General features: G+C 58.9%; 2 protein-coding genes across 9 annotated transcripts in view; both read right to left on the reverse strand.

Moving 5' to 3' along the window:
- The window catches only part of RCCD1 (RCC1 domain containing 1), a 21,576-nt gene extending 14,628 nt beyond the window's left edge, over nt 1-6,948 (reverse strand). For 2 of the 7 annotated variants that reach the window (XM_081831693.1, XM_081831692.1), the window contains exons 1-7: nt 5,560-6,943; nt 5,096-5,474; nt 4,848-4,969; nt 2,397-2,495; nt 1,870-2,025; nt 1,336-1,365; nt 624-784 (exon numbers count right to left, since the gene is read on the reverse strand). In XM_081831693.1, the coding sequence (XP_081687819.1) occupies nt 633-784; nt 1,336-1,365; nt 1,870-2,025; nt 2,397-2,495; nt 4,848-4,969; nt 5,096-5,474; nt 5,560-5,734 (1,113 nt within the window). In that variant the 5' untranslated portion in view covers nt 5,735-6,943 and the 3' untranslated portion in view covers nt 624-632. Of the gene's footprint in view, nt 1-88; nt 785-1,324; nt 1,366-1,869; nt 2,026-2,396; nt 2,496-4,847; nt 4,970-5,095; nt 5,475-5,559 lie in introns of those variants that run through there. The other 5 variants (XM_081831691.1, XM_081831696.1, XM_081831694.1 and 2 more) reach the window with 5 other exon arrangements.
- Nucleotides 6,949-7,572: 624 nt separating this feature from the next.
- Nucleotides 7,573-20,749, reverse strand: UNC45A (unc-45 myosin chaperone A). 2 transcript variants are annotated; one of them, XM_081831686.1, is made up of 20 exons: nt 20,634-20,749; nt 20,246-20,407; nt 19,971-20,007; nt 19,496-19,671; nt 17,465-17,557; nt 16,945-17,112; nt 15,563-15,731; nt 15,090-15,260; nt 13,661-13,832; nt 12,779-13,079; nt 11,870-11,964; nt 11,530-11,671; nt 11,044-11,184; nt 10,753-10,880; nt 10,586-10,652; nt 10,052-10,165; nt 9,726-9,841; nt 8,804-8,921; nt 8,542-8,697; nt 7,573-8,394 (listed from the first exon to the last, which is right to left on the reverse strand). In XM_081831686.1, the coding sequence occupies exons 1-20, from the start codon at nt 20,637-20,639 to the stop codon at nt 8,137-8,139; spliced, it is 2,790 nt and encodes a 929-aa protein (XP_081687812.1). In that variant the 5' UTR covers nt 20,640-20,749; the 3' UTR covers nt 7,573-8,136. The 2 variants fall into 2 exon arrangements, with proteins under 2 accessions (XP_081687812.1, XP_081687811.1); XM_081831685.1 differs by having other exon boundaries at nt 20,589-20,694.
- Between the last annotated feature and the right edge of the window lie 506 nt (nt 20,750-21,255).

Raw genomic sequence — 21,255 nt, forward strand, 5'->3', positions numbered from 1 at the left:
AATAAATAAAATCTTGGGAAAAAAATGGTTAGGATAATATATTTTTATGTGTATTTTAACTCAATAAAAGAAAAAATGACCAACAAAAGAATATATAAGGAGGTGTATTCACAGGATGGAATACCGTTAACAATAAACATGAATGAACTGCAGGGCACAAGGCAGATGGATAACAAACAAGACACAAAGGAACATATCCAAAATGACTTCATTTACATAAAGTTCAAAGCAAACAAACTAAACTCTATTGAACAAGGATGCATACAAGGGTGATACAACTCTAGGTGAAAATAGGCAAGAAAAGATGACCAAGATGACCCCTGCCGGTCCCCAATCTTGGCAAGACCTCAAATCACCTTGGGTTGGCTGGGGGAGCTTTGAAATCTACCCCCTCCACGCTCCGCGCCCAGAGGTTCGGATTTCACTGTGTCTGCAGTGCGGGCCTTGGGCATGCCCTTCCAGAGCAACTTAGGTGTCACTAACACGAGGACAAAGTTGACGACGCGGCTCTCCGGTGAGGGCAGACACGGGGCCTCTGGGGTGCCGGCAATGGTTTCCTTGGCTGGGGTGAGGTTCACTGGTGTGACTGGATCATTAACTATACATTCATTTCACGCCCTTACCCGTGGCTGTCAGCTCTCCCCTCTCTCCACAGCACACACGTACGTGTTCCAGAGCCCACAGCTCACGGCCCTTACTTGGAGCTGCTTATCTACAAAATATTCCACACGGCGGGGCCGATCCAAGCTGGTCGTGTCCTTGTGGCCAAGCTGTCCATATTTACCTAAAGGGAAATGAGCCGCTTGGCCATCCTCCCCCCTGGGCCTTGGGGCTTTTCCCCTCCAGGAAGGAAAATAAGCCCATCAACCAAAGTGCAGGGCTTGAGCCACCACTCCGCTGGTGTCTGCTCTGGAAATTCAGGAGGCCAGCGCCACAGAGCCTTCGGGGCCATGCTGCCCCCCAGGTCCCCAAGAGGCAGCTGCCACCAGCCACGCCAGGCAAGATGCTCTTCCAGGTTCTCTGCTCCTAACCCCAGACCCCAATGTCAGACCAAGAGAGGTGTCATAAATGCTGCCTAACTCTTCCCTCAAGACAATTTTTCAGAAAGATACACGGGAAGTACTAATATCTACTTCTCTCCCATGTGGTCTCTGACTTCAGTGCGCTTAGATCTGTTCTAGGCAAGGGAATACGCAGCATTTCCGTCCCAGACTTCCCAGGGGTCAGGCCGAGGCCCCTGCTTCCGCCCGCCGCATGGTTGTCGTCTCCTGCCCTCTGCCCCCGGGCCCCTTCCTCCCCTGGTTTAAGCATCACACAAACAAACCTTTTACTTACCCCAGCCCCAGGTGTACAGCTCGCCAGTTCCTACAACCAGAAGGACAGTACGGGGCTGTCACAGGCATTTGTCTAGCATGACCTGCCACAGTCCAGAGCCAGCACCTTCTAAGTGTCCTGAGCTCTGCCTGGCATAGCACAGCATATTCTCTAACAACCGTCTAATCACACCCGGGGCGGGAGAGGATCCAGGTGGAAGAAGTTTACCTTCCTGGATGCCAACTGGTCAGCCGGGCTCTCACAGCTACCGAGTTCAGGAGGCTTAGCACCTGGACCGCTCGGACCAAGCGGCCGGCAAACACTAGCGTCCTTCCAGAAGGAGGGGCCTTCGCGGCCTGACAGCTGGGGGGCTACCGTTAAAGCCCCATGGGGGTTGGGGCTATTTTCGCTGAGGGGGGTGGCTACTCAGTACTTGTCAGAGACACTCAAAGTCGAAGTTTTTAAGGGGATCACAGCCTTGTCTGCAGCACCAGCTAAGGGATGGGGTGGAGGCCTTCCTGCTCCATTGTCAGCCGCCCGCCCAGCCCCACTCACTTGTCACCACGGCTGTGTGCCGGGAGCCACAGCTGGCCTTGACTGCATCTGCGCCCCCGGGGAGATCCAGTAAAGCTGGGAAGGGCTGGAGGGCTATGAAGGGGGCTGGGGCTCCGTCCTCACCTCCGCTGGGGCCACCTTCATTCAGTCCGCTGGCTTCAGAGAAGCAGCAAGAGAGAGTGAGGAGGATCGTGACCGGTAACGTGGAGCACTGGCTACACCTTAGCCATCCAGGACCTCAGGCGGCACGATAGCTCCACGAGGCCCCTGCCATTGACACCACGGCTGCCGCTCCCAGACCCCGCGTTCCCCAGAAGCGCTGGAGTTGACAGGTCAGGGGGAGTGCGCTGAGGAGGCAGGCATCAGCCCTGCCATACCCCCATCCCTCCCCAGAGCCCGGAGTCCTACAGAGGGTCCTGGGGTCCCAAGGATGTCCCGTGTCCCTTCTGAGCACTACAAGGTCTCAGGCCAGCATGTGGCCAGGAGTCAGGAAGGACAGAAGCATGCGTGGAAGAACTGACCCTCACCTTCCCTTGCAACTGTCTTTCCATCCTCTGCCAGGCTCCTGGTGGGCAAGGCCAGCTGCCCGGACTCATTCCAGCCCCAGATATAAATATCCCCAGTCTCTGAAAAAGAGATGCAGGGGACCCATTAAACAGACTGTGAACCGCACCCTCACCCTCCTAAGGCCCCTGAATCCGTCCAAACGCCTGCATTACCCACTAATGCTGCCCCGCTCAGGCAGCCCTCCGGCCAGTGCCTCCCACAGGCCCCAGCAGCTTCCTGGTCTTACAGGCTCCCTTCCCCCTCAAGTGCTTCCGGCATCCTTTTCTTTTTCTTTTTTTTTTTTTTAAAGATTTTATTTATTTATTTGACAGACAGAGAGAGAGACAGTGTGAGAGGGAACACAAGCAGGGAGAGTGGGAGAGGGAGAAGCAGTCTTCCAGCCGAGCAGGGAGCCCGATGCAGGGCTCGATGCGGGGCTCGATGCGGGGCTCGATCCCAGGATCCTGGGATCATGACCTGAGCCGAAGGCAGTCACTTAACCAACTGAGCCACCCAGGCACCCCTGTCCTTTTCTTTAAACAGGGTCTCCTGGATCTTCCTCTCCAGTTTCACTTTTTCCCTTTGTTGCTAAATTGCCCCCGCCCCACCTCCCACGTGTGAACCGGCCGAGCGCCATCTTGCACAACGCTGCCATGACGACAGTTCGGAGACCTGAACGAAGCCTCCTTGAGAACAGCCCCCAGACACACTTTCTTTTTTTAAGTAACACACATAATAGACCCTAAGAACACCCTTGGGGCATAAGGTCCTTGGATCTGCTCTGGAGAGGGAACAGACACGGAATTATTCTCGAACATTCTCCTCCTGGGTGTTCGCCCACCACGGGCTCCCAGCCTCTAGGGCTATAAAAGCAGGTCTGACGGGAGGGGGCGGCGGTCACAGCTGTGTTGCAGCCGCCCAAGACGAGTCCGGAAGCTCCCTTAGTAAACCGTTTCTTGTCAAGCTGGACTTGTGGACCTTTTTCTTTGGTCTAGAACTCCTTTGGAGATTGCTTCACATAAACTTAACTTTCACGGAACACGCCACCACACACACTTCAGAAATGTATCCCTGGAAATTCCCAACGGCCTCCGTTTCAAACCCACTGAGCCCACGACACCCCTTTCCTCAGCCCCACCCACCACTGGTCCCAGTGAAGGCCTCTTCTGGAAGCTCTCACCTTCCTTGCCTCTCATGTAAAAATTCACTAATGACAGCAGCTCATTTTTATCAAATGTTTACTTTGTGCCAGAATTTTAAGCACTTTTCAAATATAATCATTTAATTATCAGAAGAGCCCTACAGAGGGTTATAGGACAACATCCCTGTTTTATTCATGAGAAAACAGGGGACACGAAGAGGTGAAGTGCTCTGCCCAAGGTCACAAGGGGCAAGTGATGATCTGAACCTAGCAAGTCTGGCCTGAAGCATCTGTGCTCCAAACACTCTAACAAACTCAAGACCTCAAATTTCTAGCAACCTGAAGTGGGAGACTTCCCATCTGGCTGTTTCTAGTCTTCTCTTCCCGTCCCTCCGGTCCAGTAGTTTCCACGCGTGGCTGCCAAGCCAGACCCATGACAGGAGACTGTGGGGGTGGTGGTGCAGGCACACGACGTTTTTAAAGCTGCCCCCCCACCCCCGGGGACAGAAGCGGCAGCCAGAGCCCCAGGTGCAGACCCTTGCAAAGACCACCTGCTCCCAGCCTCACCCAACAGCCTAGCAATCAGCTACAGCTGGGTGGCCTGCCAGGGCGGTGGACTTACGATCCCAAACGAAGGTCCTCATTCTGGGCTCACCCTCACCACCATCAACCTCCCTGTGGACATCTGCGTGTCTGTGTGCCACACATCATGGCCACCTGACGCCCTGCACCCTTTCTCCTCCATTCTCCTCAGCTCAGCTGCCTCCTCACCCCTTCCTGCGCCCTTGCGGAGTGTTTTAGAAACGCAGCCCTGGCTGGAGGCGGAGGCCTGGGAGAGGTAGGGAGCCCACCATCAGAAGACAGCAAACATTGGGGCGCCTGGGTGGCTCAGTCGTTAAGCGTCTGCCTTCAGCTCAGGTCATAATCCCAGGGTCCTGGGATCGAGCCCCGCATCGGGCTCCCTGCTCAGCGGTGAGTCTGCTTCTCCCTCTCCCACTCCCTCTGCTTGTGCCCTCTCTCGCTGGGTCTCTCTCTGTCAGATAAATAAATAAAATCTTTAAAAAAAAGAAGACAGCAAACATCTGCAACAGTCACAGTGCGAGTGGGTAATAGCCCGGGCAGAGGGCTGACTTGGAGAGGCACTGAGGAGTCCTGAAAGACCTGGCTGGTTAATATGGGATGAACGTGGAAGGAGGCCTCGCTAGACTACCCACCAACACTGGAAGAGGAGGAGGAAGGTTTGGAGCCTAGGAGACCTTGAGTTTGTCCAGAGCAGCACTATGTCACTTACCACTCACACACACGGAGTGCCAGCCACCGGCGGCCACCTCAGCCATGGGAAGGCCCTGCAGCGCCTCCAGCAGTCTCGGCTCCGGCTCGGCCTCCAGAGTCCCGTGGCCCAGCTGTCCGTGCCTGCGCAAGGGAGAGCCCAAGCGGGTCCTCCTCCGCTTCCTTCCCCAATCACACGCGCGGGCCCCCGCTCGGAGCCACGTTTATCTGCCTCCGCCCCGCGCCCCCATCCGGCCACGCCCCCCTCACCTGCCCTGGCCCCAGGAGAACACCTGGCCCGCCTCGTCCAGCAGCAACGCGTGCTCGGCGCCCAGCTCCAGCCGGCGCGCCCGCAGCTCCGGGGCCAGAGGCCGGTAGAAGGGCGGCCGCGGACTCACGTAGGCGCGCGCGCCGGGCAGCAGGGGCAGCGCCCGGGCCTGGGCCTCAGCGCCCGCGCCGTCTGCCCCCTCGGCCTCCGGCACCAGCGTGTGGGTCCACAGGGGCTCCCCGCGCAGCGCGGAAGCCGGCGCCCAGGCCTGCAGCTCCGGGCCGGCGCGCAGCACCACGAGGAGCGCCTCCGAGGCCCACGCGTCCCTGCAGCCGCCCGCCGCGCCGCCCGCCGCGCCCGACAGCTGCACCTGGCCTCCACCTGCGAGAGCGGAGAGCGGGCTGGGGAGCGGCCGGGCCACGCACCCGGGGCCCGGGGCGGAAGCGGGACGGAGGGGGGCGCTCACGGGTCACGACGGCGGTGTAGCTCCAGCTGGCGCTCACGCGGCGGACGTCGGCGCCCGCGCCCGGTGTCCGCAGCGGCTCGGGGCTGTGCACCTGGCGCCCGCGCCCCGAGCCCAGCGCCTGCCCGAAGCCGCAGAAACCGAAGCCGAACCAGGACCCCCGGCGCTCCTCGGCCATGCTGGCCGCCACCTGAATGGGGTGGGAGGCGGGACAGGGTTAGGAATCCCACCAGACTGAGGACGATTCTGGGCTGCCCAGAATGGGGGCACTTGCCCTGTCTTCCCTTTGACTCAAGCAAGCTCATTGCTCCACAGAGGAGGCACCAGGTATTTAAGCCGGACGGTCCCGCCCCCTGCAGCCTCTCCCTTAGACGCTGTCCTAGGATGTGAGCCCCTCCGGCTCCCAGTGTCAGGCACGTTATCCCATGTCATCTTGGGAACCAGAATTACCCCCATTTGACAGAGGAGACTCCCAGAGAAAGTAACCGTTACACAATCACATAACTTAGGACCAAGAGGGGCAGAGGCCGAAATCAAGGCCCCCCGACTCCACATACAGTGCTCTTCCCACCAGGGCAAAGCAGAGCGTTTGGGAGACAGCGCCCTGTGCGGGTTCAACCAACTCCAGGGTTCACGTGTTTGCCGCTGTGCCTGTGTCCTTGGTCCCTTTACTTAAGCTTTCTGAGTCCAGTTCAGTTTCTTCAGTTTTACAAAGGCAGGGGATAGGAGAGGGTGCTGTCTGTACGTACCTTGTAGAACTGTGCGGAACAGATGGAAATAAACGGTTCACGTACTGGCTCATATCACGACAGGCACAAGGCAAGTACGGGCTTATTAAATCCAGGACTTAGAGTTGATTTTAGAAAGTCCAGTGGTACTTACTGGTTTTCAAGGGACCTATATAAACACAATTTCAACTGGACCTCACCTAGTCATTTATTCGTTCTGCAAGCATTTATTGTTGCCTTCCCTTGGGCGGATGAGAAAGACGGCTGTCTGCCCCCAGAGAGTTCACACATAAATCGGGAAGCGAATACACTGTCCCGTGGTTACAAAAACAACGCCGCTTTTTCCGTACAGCATGTTCGGCTTTGAAGTCAGCTATGGGGTCCCTCCTGAGACCAAAGCTCCTTGACCCAGACCTGGGCTCCTAACCCAAGGGGGCCTCTGACCTTGATCTTGACCCTGTGCCCTCCACCCTCCTCGGGCAGCTCCTCCCGGCGGGCAGTCTCGAGGGAGCAAGAGCGGGGATGCAGGGCAGCCGCCCAGGACCCGGGTGCCGGCCGCCGCGGACTAAATGTTTGAAGAGCCGCCCCCCGGGCCAGGCGCCCATTGGCTGCCGCAGCCTCCCCGGGCCAATCGCCGGCGAGGGCGGTGACGTCACCGCTCGGGGCGGGCGGTCGCAGGGCGGTGCTCACCTCGGTACCCGCAGTCCCGGCCGCGGCCTCTCCGGCCCGAGCTCTGTCGAGCCGGCCCGGGGGTGTGCGCTGTGCCGCTGCAGCCTCGGGTGAGGTGGGGTAACCTCCGGTGGGCGCGGACCCGAGGCAGAGGTGGGCCGGACGGTCCCGCCCCCTGCAGGCCCGCACGGAGCTCGGGTTAGAATCCGAGCTGCAGGGCTGGCGAGGAGCGACCGCGGCGACACGGGCACCCCGCCGTTCCCCTCAGCCCCGGACGGCGGCAGCTCACAACCCACACGAGAGGGTGTGATGCCCAACCGGAAGCAGTCGTACTAGGCGAGTGCGCCGGCGAGTTTGGCCTTCCATTGGCTCGGGGCCTGTCACTCGTCTCTGCGAGCCAATGAGCTTCAACCTGGACTCCCAGAACGGAAGCGGGTTCTCGCGGCTCTCTGCCCCGGCGGGCGGTGGAGCTCTCGCCCTCCCCTGGATCAGCTACAGGATTTTTCCGTGAGGGAAGAGCAGGCCAGGACGACACACGAACCCCAAATCCAGCGCACTGCCCAGTGGGGGCCACTGGGAACGCTCAGTACAGAGACAAGAGTATTGAAGGACCAGCATCGACGAGTCCAAAGCCATTTATTCCCACGCGACTGAAGAGATTTTTATTAGCTGCCTAGGTTTACCCTGATCCTCCAGCAGGATTAAAAAGCGCTCAGCAGGCTCCAGGGTGAGGAACCCGCTGGAGTCCTTCCGTACAGGTAGCTGCGCTGTGTAGCTCGGCGGCGCACAGCCAGGTCCCTGCCTCCGGACGGGGACCACGACTGACTTGCACGTCCTCTTTCTCAGAGGGCCGCCGTGCTCCCGCTAGCAGGCTCGGGTGAGGCTCCTTGCTGGTGCGGCTGCCTGACGTGCCCTTCCCAGTGCCGGGAACGCGCGGCCGGCTTAGGACGCACCCTGCCCGTTCCTAGCGGGCTACACTACTGCAGAAGGCCCCGCCGCGGGAGGCTGGAGGCAGTGCTGGCGCAGCAGGGCCGAGACTGACCGTGGCCCCTGATTCCGCAGAGGACATCAGGGGCAGCTAGGGAGGAGGGGCCAGTGTGCAGCATCCCAGCCCCCAGCAGCCAAAGCTGTGTCTGCCCTCACTCCTCCGCTGCAGCAGGTAGCGTGTGCGTGAGGCAGCCCCTCACTCTCCATCCCGGTTGGCTTTGATAAGCCCGTATTCCACGGCTTTCCCCAGGCAAGCCGCAGCAGCTCTCCTGACGGGGCTCTCCTTGCCCTTAGCCAGCACCGACAGGATCTCCAGCACCTCGCTCTCCATGAGGGTGCTGGCGATCTCTTTCGAGGCCTCCACCATGTTCAGTGCCACCACCACACCCCGGTGCTGCAGCTCCTGGTTGGGGCTCAGGAGCAAGGCCTGCAGGATCTCCAGCCAGTGTGTGGTCTGCGGGAAACAGGGCAGCATTGCCACCGAGCAGCAGGCTCAGACTTGGCAGGAACACTCCCACGTGCCCTGGGATGTCCCCCCACCGGCCGCCATGCAGGGCGGTCCAGGCCCACGTCCCCTCCCCCACCGAGAAGAGGCACTGACCACTTGGGGGACGCGGCTGCAGAGCGAGGGCCGCATGGAGGTGAGCATGGCCAGGCCCCCAGCAGCGGCCCGCCGCAGCAGCTCATCCTCCTCTCCGCTGTACAGCACCAGCAGCTTCAGCCGGTCATTGCCCTTGGCTTCAAAGAGGTCCTGTACCTGTGGCCAGAGGAGGGGAGGGGACTGAGTGAGCTGCGGCAAAGCCAGGCGGGGCACAGGTACCTCTGCGCACCTGCCCGTCAGGACCACCCGGACCCGCTCTCACCTCCTTGCTCATGGCCAGGTTACACATGCACTCCGTGGCTGCCCGGCGGATCATCTCGTGCTCCTCGAACATGTAGCCCTCAATCATGGGCACGGCCTTCTCTTTCAGGATCTTCTGCCTGCGGGGCCAGGGTGGAAAGGTCAGCAGCCTCAGAGCTCCTGCATCCACTTCCCCCACCCCCGCATCCCCATGCATTCGAGCCCCGGGTCAAGGACCTCTCGGGCAGTGTCCAAAGACCCTCCTGCACCAGGTATGAGCTGCAGTGGCTTCCAGCTTCTTCACCAGGCCTAGGAGGTAGCATGGGACCGTGGAAAATGCTCTAAGGTAGGAGTTCGGAGACCGGGGAGCTGGCGACAGTGCTGCTAACATCTAATATTTAAGCACTTACCCTGACCCAGAGCTTGGACTCTTTCTTAATCCTCACCACGGCCCTACAGTGAAGGTGCAGGTACGCTTACTATTACTATTTTGCAGAAGAAGAAACCGAGGCTGAGTGCAGACAGGGAGCCCAATGTCACCGTTCTCGGTAACAGCTGACGCATACCACTTGGCCACACTGCTGGGAGCGAGCCAGGTGCCACGTACTCGGAGATTCTGCGTGTATTTTCTCATTTAAAGCTCACTACCACTCCTGAGGTAGGTGCTACACCCATGCCATTCCACAGAGGGGAAACTGAGGCACGGAGCAGCACTCGTTTGCGGTTACACACTAGCAACCAGTGAAGTCAAGCCGTGAACCCAGGCGGTCTGACTCCAGAGCGTGCGCTGGCACTGGCCCAGGCCTTGCGCATTGGTGGACCGAGGTACAAGTCAAACCTCCTGGCCTGTCTCCCCAGCTGCAGGGAAGCCCCTGTGAGGCTCAAGTCAAGCAGTGACCAAAAGGTGCTCTTCAAACTGTAAAGTGCTGTCCTGGGGACCTTACCGGAGCCTCTCACTGATCCCCGCCAGGTTTGTGAGAGCCATGAGTGCCTCGAAGTTCTGCAGGCCTGAGCAGTTGAGGTGCAGCAGGGAGACAAGGGGCCGGACCACCTCATAGATCTATAATACAGCCACCTGTCAGGGCCACTCATCCAGCCCCCACCAACCCCACCAACCCGAAGGTGAGAGGCCACCTCCAGACGGAAGGCGGCCCTCCCCACCCCGGGGCTTCCTGTCTGTCCCAAGGAGGAGCCACAGCCCGGGTCAGAGGCCATCAGGGCCCAGGGAGGGGTGGAGGAGAGGCCAGGGCTGGGGCAGCAGGACACACACCCGCTCGCCAGGAAAAGTCATCTCCGGGTTGGAGGTGATGGTGAGCTTGGCAAGAGCCTGGGCTGCCTTCGTCTGCCCCACATCAGTGCCTTCCAGGGCCAGCGGGAGCAGAGCCTGTGGGGACGAGCCGAGCCGTCAGGGTCTGAGATGTGCCCTGGAGGGTAAGGCCCAAACCACCAGCCCGGTCCTGACGGTGGCACGCTCACCTCTCTCCTCCCTCAGGCCTGTCGACACTCCCGCCCAGACCCTCTTCCTCTCTCCCAGGCCTCTCCTCAAGCTGCCCAAACTCTTCCACAAACAGTAAGGGCCAACTGCGGCTTGGGCTGGGCCGCGGGCCACGCAGGCCAATGACACGGGAGAAAGGAGGAGAGTCCGGATCTCGATGGGCACAAACCCGCCCCCGGCAGCATGGCTCTCTCAGCAGGAACACGTTCCTGCAGGTTCCTCATACTGTGTTCCAGCCTCGTCTCTGCCGTGGCAGCCACTGCGTCATGCTTTAAAGACCATCAGGAAGGAATCTGTAAGGCAGCTTACCTTGCCCCCGCCCTGAGCCACCACAGTGCCACGGTCCTCTACCTCGTCCACCAACGCCAGGAAGACCCTGCAGGGAGACGGTGCGGGTGGGTGGGGGGCTCTGGGCGGCAGCTACGCGGGCGGCCCCCCTGCTCCCCTGCTTCCGAGTCAGGCAAGGTCTGGCTCACCTGGAGAGCAGCTCCCGGCAGGCACTGGTCAGCACGGGGCTCTCGGTCTTCACCATGCACGTCATGGCCGACACCACGCCGGCCTCCAGCAGCTTCTTCACCCGAGCCCGCACGAAAGCCGGTTTGTCCTGGGAAGGAGGCAGCTTAGCAGAGGGGCCCCAGCTGACTGGACAGGGAGAGGGAGACCCTCCTCACAGCACCAATTGATGGGTGGGAACACAAAGGGAAAGAAACCCGCTTAAACGGGAGGCTGCTGCGGAGACCCCCAAAGCCTCTCAGCGGCTCCCTCACCTTGGGGTGCTGCTCGGGCACATGCTGCTTGGCGTACTTGGCCAGCTCCACCATCTTGGGGTCAGGCTCCTCACAGTCGTAGCTGTTGGTGCAGTTCACCAGTGCCGAGGCCACCGCAAAGAGCACTGACCTCTCCTCGGACTGCGCGCAGGAGAGGGGCAGTCAGGCGGCTGTCCCCGGGCCTCCACTTCTGCCCTCAGCTCCACCACCGGGACAGCAGGATGAATGTGGGAAGCTCCCAGGCCCACCCTGGCCCCAGACTCTTGGGAGCTCACACACTCAACTTCCCTAACTCCCCCAGAAACACTGTCCTGCCCGACGCGGCCGGTGTAGCCCCGCAGGCCCAGGCTACGGAGCGGCCACGCAGGCTGCCAAAGCTCCCACCCTGGGGCCATGAGAGCCACTGCCCGAGACCTGCCAAGAAAGCCTGGTCGATTCTAATCGCAGATACTGTTCCCAAATGACTAGAGGAACCCATGGAGCTACCCTGCTGAGCTGGAACAGAGCCTTCAGGGCAGCCTCATCTTCCACAAACTCTTCCTTCACGTCAGCGTCGAAGGTGAGGTAGGCCAGGCCCTCCACTGCCCAGCGCCGTGTGCCTGCGTCGATCTGGTCATTGCACAGCCACCTGGGGACATGCAGGGTAGTGGGCAACCATCAGAACTGGGGGGCTTCCCCTCTACACACGAAGCAGTTCACGTGGCAGGATCCAGGAGGGTCTGCCTGGGGGACAGCAGGGTAGTGGGGAGGCCCCATCCTCCACCCAGACCCTCCTCTCGAGGCCTAGCTGACAGGTGGGGAGCCATGGCAACACCAAATAACTCACTTTCGACACTGCTTGGCCAGTTTGAGAGTGGAGCCTTCAGCAAACTGCTTCATGCTGAAGTCTGTCCCTCCAGCCGAGCCGAGCTTACACAGGCCCTGGAGGAAGAGGCGAGAACCAGCCGTTGGTCTCTAGGGATGGAGGCAGAGCTGGGCTCCTCCACACCCAGCATGGGCTCTCTCCCCGACATTCTGCCAGGCCCTCTGGAGGCCATACACATCCCTACCAGGCTACTACCTAGAGCATTTGGCAGCAAATCAGCTACTGGGGCGGTCAGGTGACACGCATCTGGTAGAGACTGACGTATTGTCCACTGTGCGGTCCTGGACCCCAACCCCCCAGATCTGCACTGGGATTTGCTCTGTTCCTTTCCATGTCATACAGAGCTCTTTACAGGTGAAGCTAACACATGTGCGAAGACAGGTGCCTCAGGCAAGGCAAGATCCTTCTGGGACGGAGACACCCAGGACTAAGTGCCCTAAGGAGGAGGGCCAGCCTTCCCGAGGTGCAGCAGGCTCATGGAGGCCAACCAGAGCCCAAAGCTCCAGCATCTGGGGCCACCTGGAGGCTGAGCCTTTCCACACGGCCCCTCCCCCCGGCCGGGCCAACTAGCCTGGCCCAGCAGTCCCCCTCCTCCATCATCTCCTCCTGAAGCTTCTCCCACCGCCTCCAGGGGGCAGCATGTGCTGTCCTGCATTCTCGGGGGTCCTCTCTGGACAAGGCTCATGTCCCTGACTTGACCATGAGCCCTGTGGTAGAAGGAGCCCGTGCTCATGCCTCTGGCCTCGACAAGGCCCTGCATATCCCATATTTGCACCAGGCTGTGCTGGAGCCACACCCTGACACACCAACCACCCAAAAAATGCCCCTGCCTGCCAGCGGGCCTGCCCAACCCAGGCCTGCCCGGCTCACCACCAGCGCCCGGATGCGGATGCTGTCCTTCTCGCTGCGCTTGTACAGGTCCTTCAGCAGCGAGACGCCGTTGGCCGTGATGAATGAGGCCCGCTTGGCCTTCCCGGCCGCGTGGATCAGGGCCTCCACGGCCACCAGCTGCTCCTCCTCCTGCTCGGAGGCACACAGGGCCATCACGCTCTCCATGACGCCGCTCAGCTCCAGGGCCCGGTTGCCGGCTTCACATGGGCCCTGCAGGAGGCAGGACACCGTCTGGATGGCCCGCAGCTTCCCGGCCAGCCCTTGGCCCTCAAACCAGCTCCTGAGGGGCACAGGGTAACAGTGGTCACACCAAGGCCGGCATAAAGGGACTCTCCTTCCCTCCCTCCCCGTCCACTGGCCCGGCATCTGCACTACCTGGGCAGGAACAGCAAGGAAAGCTGTCCCAGGACCTCGGGCACATGCCCCTGGGCACCGGTGGCCCATTTTCTCTCGCTAGGGTTTCGGGCCTCCCCTGATCATACATCTGACCTAGGTTACTCTCGCGCACACCACTGTTTAGCTCCTTTCCTGCACTTCTGACGATCCGAAAGCGCTCTTATTTCAGGATTTGTCCTCAGTCCCAGCTGGAAGCTCCTTACGGGCTGGACTGTCGTGCTGCCCTGCGGTGTTGCATACCCCGAAGTGCTCAGCATGCACAGCGCGCGCTCGAGGACGTTCGCTGTGGCGTAGAACGGAGGAAGAACGTCCCCCGGGGAGGCCACTTGGGAAAAAGAAGTGTGGTCCCTGCGAGGTCTCCCCAAGGCTGCTCTCCTGGTTGAACCCCGTCCACTGTTGCCCCTCCCCAAGGAGCGCAACCCCGTCGGCGCCCCTGGCAACGGGCCGCGGGGCCGGCTCCCTTACTTGATGTAGTTCTCACACAGTCGGTGGAAATTCTCCCTCTCGGCATCACACTTCAGGTCATCAAAAAGCTTGCTGAGCAGCACAGAGGCACTCATGCGGCTGTTCGCGGTCACCGCGAGCTCCCCGGGAGGCTCCTGCACAGAGCCCCCCACCTCCAGAATCTTCTTCAGGCCTGAAAAGACACACTGCTATGGAGGCAGCAGAAAGCAGGCAAAGGGAGGAAGTTCCCTGGGAGGGGCACGGACAAGCAGGGCCTCCCAGAGACGAGGGTACACAGCGTGGACAGCCACGTGCAGGGCAGGCTCGGAGAGCCCTGGGGGCTGATCCACCGCCTCCAGGGATAGTCGTGGCTTCAGGGAAGGCCTGTGGAGTGAGGACTGCATGCTGGCCCTGCCCACGGGTTCCTCATCTGTAAAACTAAAGGGGAAAGTAACATCCAGGCTTCCCAGCATTATGGGGACACCAAAAGATGAGCACCCGATAAACGTCCTCATGGAGGGACTTTGCCAAACTTTCCTTATCTATTTTTTAAGGGAAAAGAAAAGTGTCAATTGATTACTGTATATATATGTGTGCACATATGTACATATGTATTTTTTCTTAAAAATTTTATTTATTTACTTGAGAGAGAGAGAGTGCGTGCAAGCACACGAGTGGGAGGGGAGGGGCAGAGTGAGAGGAAGAAGCAGACTCCCTGCTGAGCAGGGAGCCTGACACAAACCTCAATCCCAGGACCCTGGGATCATGACCTGAGCCAAAGACAGATGCTTAAGCGACTGAGCCACCCAGGTGCCCCAATACTTCTTTTTTTTTTAAGTACTCTCTCTGCCCAATGCAGGGCTTGAACTCATGACCCCGAGGATCAAGAGTCGCATGCTGCAGGGGCACCTGGGTGGCTGTCGGTTAAGTGGATGACTCTTGATTTTGGCTCAGGTCTTGATCTCAGGGTCGGGATATCGAGCCTTGCGTCTGGCTTTGTGCTCAGCGGGGAGTCTGCTTGAGATTCTCTTCCTCTCCCTCTGCCCCTCCCCGCCCCATCACAGGCATGCTCTCTCTCAAATAATAAATAAATCTTTAAAAAAAAAAAAAAAGAATTGCATGTTCCCACCGACTGAACCAGCCAGGCGTCCCAAGAAGTGTGAATTTATATAGTAAACTTTTCTCTGAGTACAGAAGTAATACACACTCACTAGGGAACACCTCAGATACAGAAAGCCGATTCAGCCTCCCCACTGATGGGCTGGCAGGCCTGCTCGAAGTGCACGCATGTGCACACGGGCACGGCTGAAGGGTCTCGCTCTGGGCCCGAGGCCACAGTGCAGGCCACATGGTGCACTTCGGTGCAGACTCACGACCGGGTACAGTCACCCAAGCAAGATGTAACAGATACGCTCAGTCTCCTTCCCCCTCTTCAAAACTGGTCACCTACCTTGGTCAATGACCCAGAGGGTGAGGCTGTTGTTGGGGTCCTTCAGAGACTTCCGGGGCACTGCTTTAATCAGGAGGGTCAGAGCATTGTCCCGGCCTTGGCCGGAGACCCCCACCTCAGTCAGTAGCTCCAAGAGGTTACTGATGAGGACCTTTAGCTCCCGGGCAGGATCTGGCAATGAGAAGGCATCAGTGAGCCCCACAGTGGCACAGCCCTGCCTGACCCCTCACCTTCCCAACAGGCCAGGGAGACACAGGAAGGGGAGACCAGCATCCTGGGCTCTGGGCTGGGCTCCAGCCTTCCCCGTAGGTACCCTCATTGCTTCGAATCTGGAGTAAAATACCGTCACTGAGCCAGATTCCTGAACAACCTGCGGTGGCAAGTGTGGTCCCCCAAGAGCTGGCGTGGCTGGCTCGGCCCCTTCCCCTCCATGATCGCAACACCCAAAGGACCACAGACCTGCTTCAACTCACCCACAATGATGGCACCTTCTTTGCCTCTGAAGCCTTTCTTGACGCCTTCCTTGAGGGCGTCAAATATAACCTGCAGCAGGTGACAGGCAGCCAGGGACACGGCTTGGTTTTCCACGCCCAGGATGGAGACCACACGCCGAGTTCCCAGCACACTCAGGGTTGCCACCGTCTGGGTGGGAGAGAGGGGGGACAGAGCCTCCAGTTGGTGCAGGGCAGCCACAGAGATCCCTAACTGTGGGTCGTGAGTATGGCCAGAAGAAGAAAAAACATCTGGGTGGAAGGCCAAGTGGAATCAGAGTGGGCCTGACTGTGTGACCCGGGGTGACACCAGGATTGTTTTGCGGGAACGGCTTCCTAAAGGAAACATTCCAGAGGAATCCACCACTACCTCTCCTCAGCTCGTCAGAGACAAGCAACACTGTGACCCCGGGAGCAGCTGCTTTGGTTCGTGTTTCCCCAGAACCCCAGAAGCCTGGACAAGCTCCGTAACTCCCAAGTCCGAGGACACCTGGTTCCTTTCCAATGGTGACCCTGAGGTTCTGTCTGCAGCTTGAGGATGTGGACATGCATGGAACAGACGACAAGGCCTCTCCAGCCCATTTCTAAGCGGGATATCCCAGAGGGTCACCTGGGATGGGCAGGAAGGCTAAAGGAGGTAGACGGAATTCCCATGGCTTTACTTAGTCCTGGGAGACCCGGAAATATAGCCTGAGTCTGGCCTAAAGAGCTCCACGGAATATCCCATAGCTCTATCTCTGATCTCAGAATTATGGGCACCTCTCAAAGGAACCAAGGGTTGAGTTCCTGTCCCCTGGTCCAGCCAGCTCAGGCAAGAGCTAGGGCCTGGACTTCACCAGGGCAGGACTGTTCTTGCACAAGTGTCTGTGCTGGACATGTCCCATCTACACTGACAACCAGTTCAGGGTCAAGCCCCTCCTATCTGGTCCCTGTCTCGACGGTACAGATGCTGTGGGTGACATCACTGACCACGTCACTGGCTGGAGGACACCCCTGCAGGGGAAATGCCAGTCTGATGGTTAGGGAAGGACAGGGGCCCCTTTCCTTGCAACAGCTTGCGTTTACTGTACAATGAATGAGTCCAAACAAGGCGTCTCTGAGCCGGCTCCAGGAAAGCCTAGCTCAAGCCTACTTAAAGTACGGGCTCAGGGTGTCATTGGGCTGCTTCTGCTTTTTACAGGCCCCAGTTCATCCCAAATCATGATGGTTTTTTTGGAGCCATTTTAAGTTTTCCTCTCATTACATGTCTCCTTGTACTCTGCCTTCCGTTCTTCCGGGCACAGTGAGGGGTGGAAGGGTGGGTGGGTGGATGGAGGAACAGAGGGCCTGACTGAGGCAGTAACTGGCCCCTGGGCCCCACCTACTCGTGACTGGTGCTCGGAGCAGATGCCGACCAGTGTGCGCAGAGCCGCCAGCATTAGGTCGGCCTCGCCCGTGTCCAGCAGGCGTTGCAGGAGCTGAACCCCGTTGCTCCGGAAGATCTTCTCAGCCCCAGCATCCTCCCGGGCCAGCACCACCAGGTTCTGGGAAGCCTATGTCAAAGAAGTGCACCATCATGTGGACGCTGCATACGGCAGAGGCCAGGGCGAGCCGCGAGCCTGAGCTCTGGACCGCACTGCTTCCATTTAGCAGTTGAGTGACCTTGTCATAAATGTAACCTCTCTGAACTTCAGTTTCCTCCAGTAAGTAAGCAGAAGGACACACGCAGGCCCCAGGCCCTAAGTTCTCGCTGGGAGCCCGGCTGCGTGGCCCGAGGAGCACCATGCACCACAGCAGGCCAGCAGCAGCTGGGGGGCCAACATAGGCTCACAGCGAGGGCACCACCGGGGGGGAGGGGGGCTGTAGTGGGAATTCTGCCCCCACTCGCTCAGTCCAGACCTATACCTTTTGCTTCTTCTCGGTGCCCTTCTCTTGGGGGTCCAAGAGTATCTGAAACATCTGTTCCACTTTGGCATCCGTTGAGGACATGTATCGCACCTACAACAAGCCAACGAGGCACGGAGGAGGTCACTCTTTCCGCCAGAGACCGCGCATTCCCTGTGTGCTCCCTTCTGCTCCTCCCAGGGCCTGGCTCCTGTCCCTAGGAGGCACAGCCAGGACACCTGGGCTTCGGGCTCGCACCATGCCACCTGGGCAGGAAGAGACTCTCCTGACCGCTTCACCCAAACGTCCCACGCCTGTTTTCCCTTCTGACCTACTTCCCGCTCAGGCGGCAGGGGCGGCGCCAGGGCTGATGGGAAGGCAGCCTGTGAGCTGCGGGGCCACCCCCGCCCGGAGGTGCCCTCCATGTGGTGGCAGCATGGGTGCTCTGCCCGTGGCGCTCAACCCAGCATTGACACCTGCAGCAAGGGAGTCAGCGGGCCACGAGGTAGCTGCAAACACTCCCTGGGACTCCAGAATTCTCTTTCTGACAACTTTTAAAAATCATCGGATTGAGCAAGATCATCATAGGCCCTCTCCCGACCCACGGCCCAGGGCACGGATGGTGGCACGTACCTAGCACATGTGCCACTCCCCACTTCCCCCTTTGCATCCATGGCGGACATGACCAACCAGTCATGCATGGAACGTTCTGCTAGGCCCACCAACCTGCTTCCTCATCCATTTCAACACAGGGCTCAGGCAGCTCCTGCTGACCGAACAGAGCTGGCACGGAGGAAAAAACGACCTGCTTTCCCAAGTCTCAACCTTTCAGTAAGCTGTTTGCCAGCGTATTACGTGCTCTCACTGTGACAGCATTGTAACATCACGTGATCTGCTTAATTCAAGCTTGGTTGTGGTTCACAATGGGCTTTAGGTCCTTTTCTCCTAAAGTAACGTTTAACATACGTACTATACCAGGAACGTCTCTTTCTATACCATGAAGTTAATGGATGAAGCAAAATCTCTTTGAAAAACTCCATCAATCCCACGCCTTTCCCCAAGGGTCATGCTGTTATCATTTTGACGCATATCTCTGAAAATATTTTTCTTCAGATTTACACACCCAAGTGGGCCCACAGAAGAAACACGGTACTTTTGAGGGTGTACGTGGGGTACTGTTTCAACATAAACGGTATCATACTATGTGTGTTACAGCATACTTGGCTTTTTTTCATTTAAGAAGTATTCTCTTTCTGGGGCGCCTGGGTGGCTCAGTCGGTTAAGCGTCTGCCTTCGGCTCAGGTCACGATCCCAGGGTCCTGGGATCGAGCCCCGCATTGGGCTCCCTGCTCTGCGGAGAGCCGGCTTCTCCCTCTCCCCCTGCCTGCCGCTCTGCCTACTTGTGCCCTATCTCTCTGTCAAATAAATAAATACAATCTTTAAAAACAAACAAAAAAAAGAAGTATTTTCTTTCCACATCTATACATGTAAATCTACCTATTCTCGGTAACTATGATATAAGAGTCCACAGTAAGGGCAGCACCCCACTTATTTAGCCATTCCCCTATTGCTGGGCAGTTAGCCAAGCTCCAATTTTTCATTACAACAAACAAGGCTGACATAAACACACACGCCTGCTCGTGTACATGGGCAAGGCTTCTCCAGGGAAGACAGCAAGTAAACATACTGGATCATAGGGTACGCTCATTTAAAATTTTAAGAGCTATGCTCAGGCACTCCCCGAAGGAGCTGTACCAATATATACCAACTCCGGCAGTCATGAGCAAGCCCACCACTTAAGCGTCTGCCTCCCTTCTAGCAAAATGTATATACTTTAAAAGTTTGCCAAACAGACCACCGAAAAGACAGCACCTTGCTGTTATTTGCATTTGCTTCTCCCTAACCACTAGCGAGGCTGAGCATCATTCCATAAGCTTGTTTGCCATCAGTATCTCCTGTGTTTACATCCTTTGCCCAGATCCATTTACCAGTGTCCCTCTACCACCTGTCAATGCCTCCCTCTCTCTGCCTCTCTCTCGGTCATTCGTGTACCTTCTCCTGAATCTGGCCCCCGATGTTCCTCAGGGCCTCCTGGAAAACTTTGTTCTTGGGCTCCAGGCTCACACATCTCTGCAGGTCGAGGACAGCCTGGTCAAGGCGGCCCAACTTCTCTAGGGCTTGGCTGCGCCGGTAAAGTGCTTTGACATCTCCTCCGTCCTTTTCAATGGCTGAGCACAAACGGGAGCTCTGTCAGCACCCATGAGGCCACTGTCTCCAGGCAAGAGCAGTAGGGAAAGGTCTTGAGGGCCCGAGGAAGGTGGGGGGACAGATGTGGGGCTCAGTATTCCAGCCTCAGAAAGGTGAGGGTAGCTGCAGAGAAGGAAATGCCCAAGGAAGTGGAAAAGAAAGAAGGCAGAGGTGTTTCTGGGGCCAAAGGGAAAGGAAAATGTGAAGGTGCAGTGGTCCCAGAGTCCTTGCCCACCATTAGAAGCCCCACAGCTCTGCACCCCAGCCCACAGTCCCCTACCTTTGGATGCCTCGGTTTCTGCTTTGTCGTAATCTTCCTGTTAAGAAAAGGAACAGGAGCTTGAGAGGCTGGTCGTCTCCCTTTCAGGGCACTAGCTGGGCAGCAGGGCTGTGCCCTAGAGCCACTAGATTCCCCACCATCCCGAGGCCCAAAAGACATCAGACAAGTAAGCGCAGGTGGCCTGGGAAGGTGAATGCCCAGTCGGAACCCAAACAACAGCGAGCTGGGCAAACCGGGCCCAGGGAGGGCAGAAGAAGAGCAGCCGGCTCCCTCACCAGCTTGAGGTGGCAGGCGGCCCGGTTTCGGTGCAGAATGGCCTGGTCCTGGGGCGTAGCACCCAGACCCAGGGCCTGAGTGTAGGCCGTCAGGGCGCCCTCGTAGTCCCCGCATTTGAACAGTTCGTTGCCCTCCTTCCGCAGCTGCTCCGCCGCGCTGGCCTGTGGAGGGAATGGGTGGAAACGTAGGGGGTGGGCTCAGGCCAGGGCCGGGGAAGCTGGGAGAAAGGAGACCGGGGGTCAGGGGCAAGTCCCGTGGAGGGCCAAGACTGGGGGAGAAGGAGGCCGGGGAACGGTCAGAGCAGGTGGGAAGTGGTGATGGAGCGGGAGGATGGGTACGCACCCCGGGGGCGACCGGCCGGGGCTTGGGGGTGCTTGGACCACTCACAGTCATCGCGCAGCAGGCGTCCAGGGCGCGCGCAGGCGCAGTCTCTGGGGCGGAGGGGGACCAGGCTCAGGAATCTGGCGTCTTCTGCCCCGCCCCGGTCTTGCGTCAGAGGCGGAGGCAGGGGAGGGGCGGGGCCAAGGCGAGAGCGCGCCGGTGGGCGGGGCTCTGGTGGGCGGGGCTCGGGTCCGCGGTGCAGACAGGCCGTGGGCGCGCCTAGTCTGTTCCCACCGGGACCTGCAGGGGGCGCGCGGCGGAGGACCCAGAGGGAGGCCGGCAGGGGCCCCGGCGCCGGCCACCACCCCGACCGCGGCAGAAGTGTACGAGGTCGGCGGTCATCAGGGCCACGAGCAGCAGGGTATAGAGGCCCAGGGCTAGGAGCGGGCCCCGGCCCCTGTAGGAGAGGGGAGAGTATTAGGGTGCTGGCCCCAGCCGCGCACCTCCTGCTGCAGCCTGTCGGTTACAGAGCCGCTGAGGGTCCGGAGAAAGCTCGGGACACCCCTCTCCCCGGATAAATGTAGAATTCATAAATAGAAATTCAGGGGGCTCACAGGTGCCATGAAGCCATCCATGGACAGATTCAGTTTTGAAAACCCCGACAATAATGGCTGTAATCCACTACAAG

This window comes from Leptonychotes weddellii, chromosome 9 (genome assembly GCF_054177405.1).
Source record: "Leptonychotes weddellii isolate Sample4059 chromosome 9, ASM5417740v2, whole genome shotgun sequence".
Classification (NCBI taxonomy): Eukaryota; Metazoa; Chordata; class Mammalia; order Carnivora; family Phocidae; genus Leptonychotes; species Leptonychotes weddellii.

What these genes read in the sequence shown, in the direction of transcription:
- UNC45A (XM_081831685.1), bottom strand. Translation starts at nt 20,639, where the DNA reads ATGACTGTGAGTGGTCCAAGCACCCCCAAGCCCCGGCCGGTCGCCCCC. An exon ending in AGAAACCGAGGCATCCAAAG is followed by an intron (nt 19,672 to 19,970) that starts GTAGGGGACTGT and finishes GTTTGTGCTCAG; the next exon opens with CCATTGAAAAGGACGGAGGA. An exon ending in GCTCCGAGCACCAGTCACGA is followed by an intron (nt 15,732 to 16,944) that starts GTAGGTGGGGCC and finishes TCTCCCACCCAG; the next exon opens with ACGGTGGCAACCCTGAGTGT.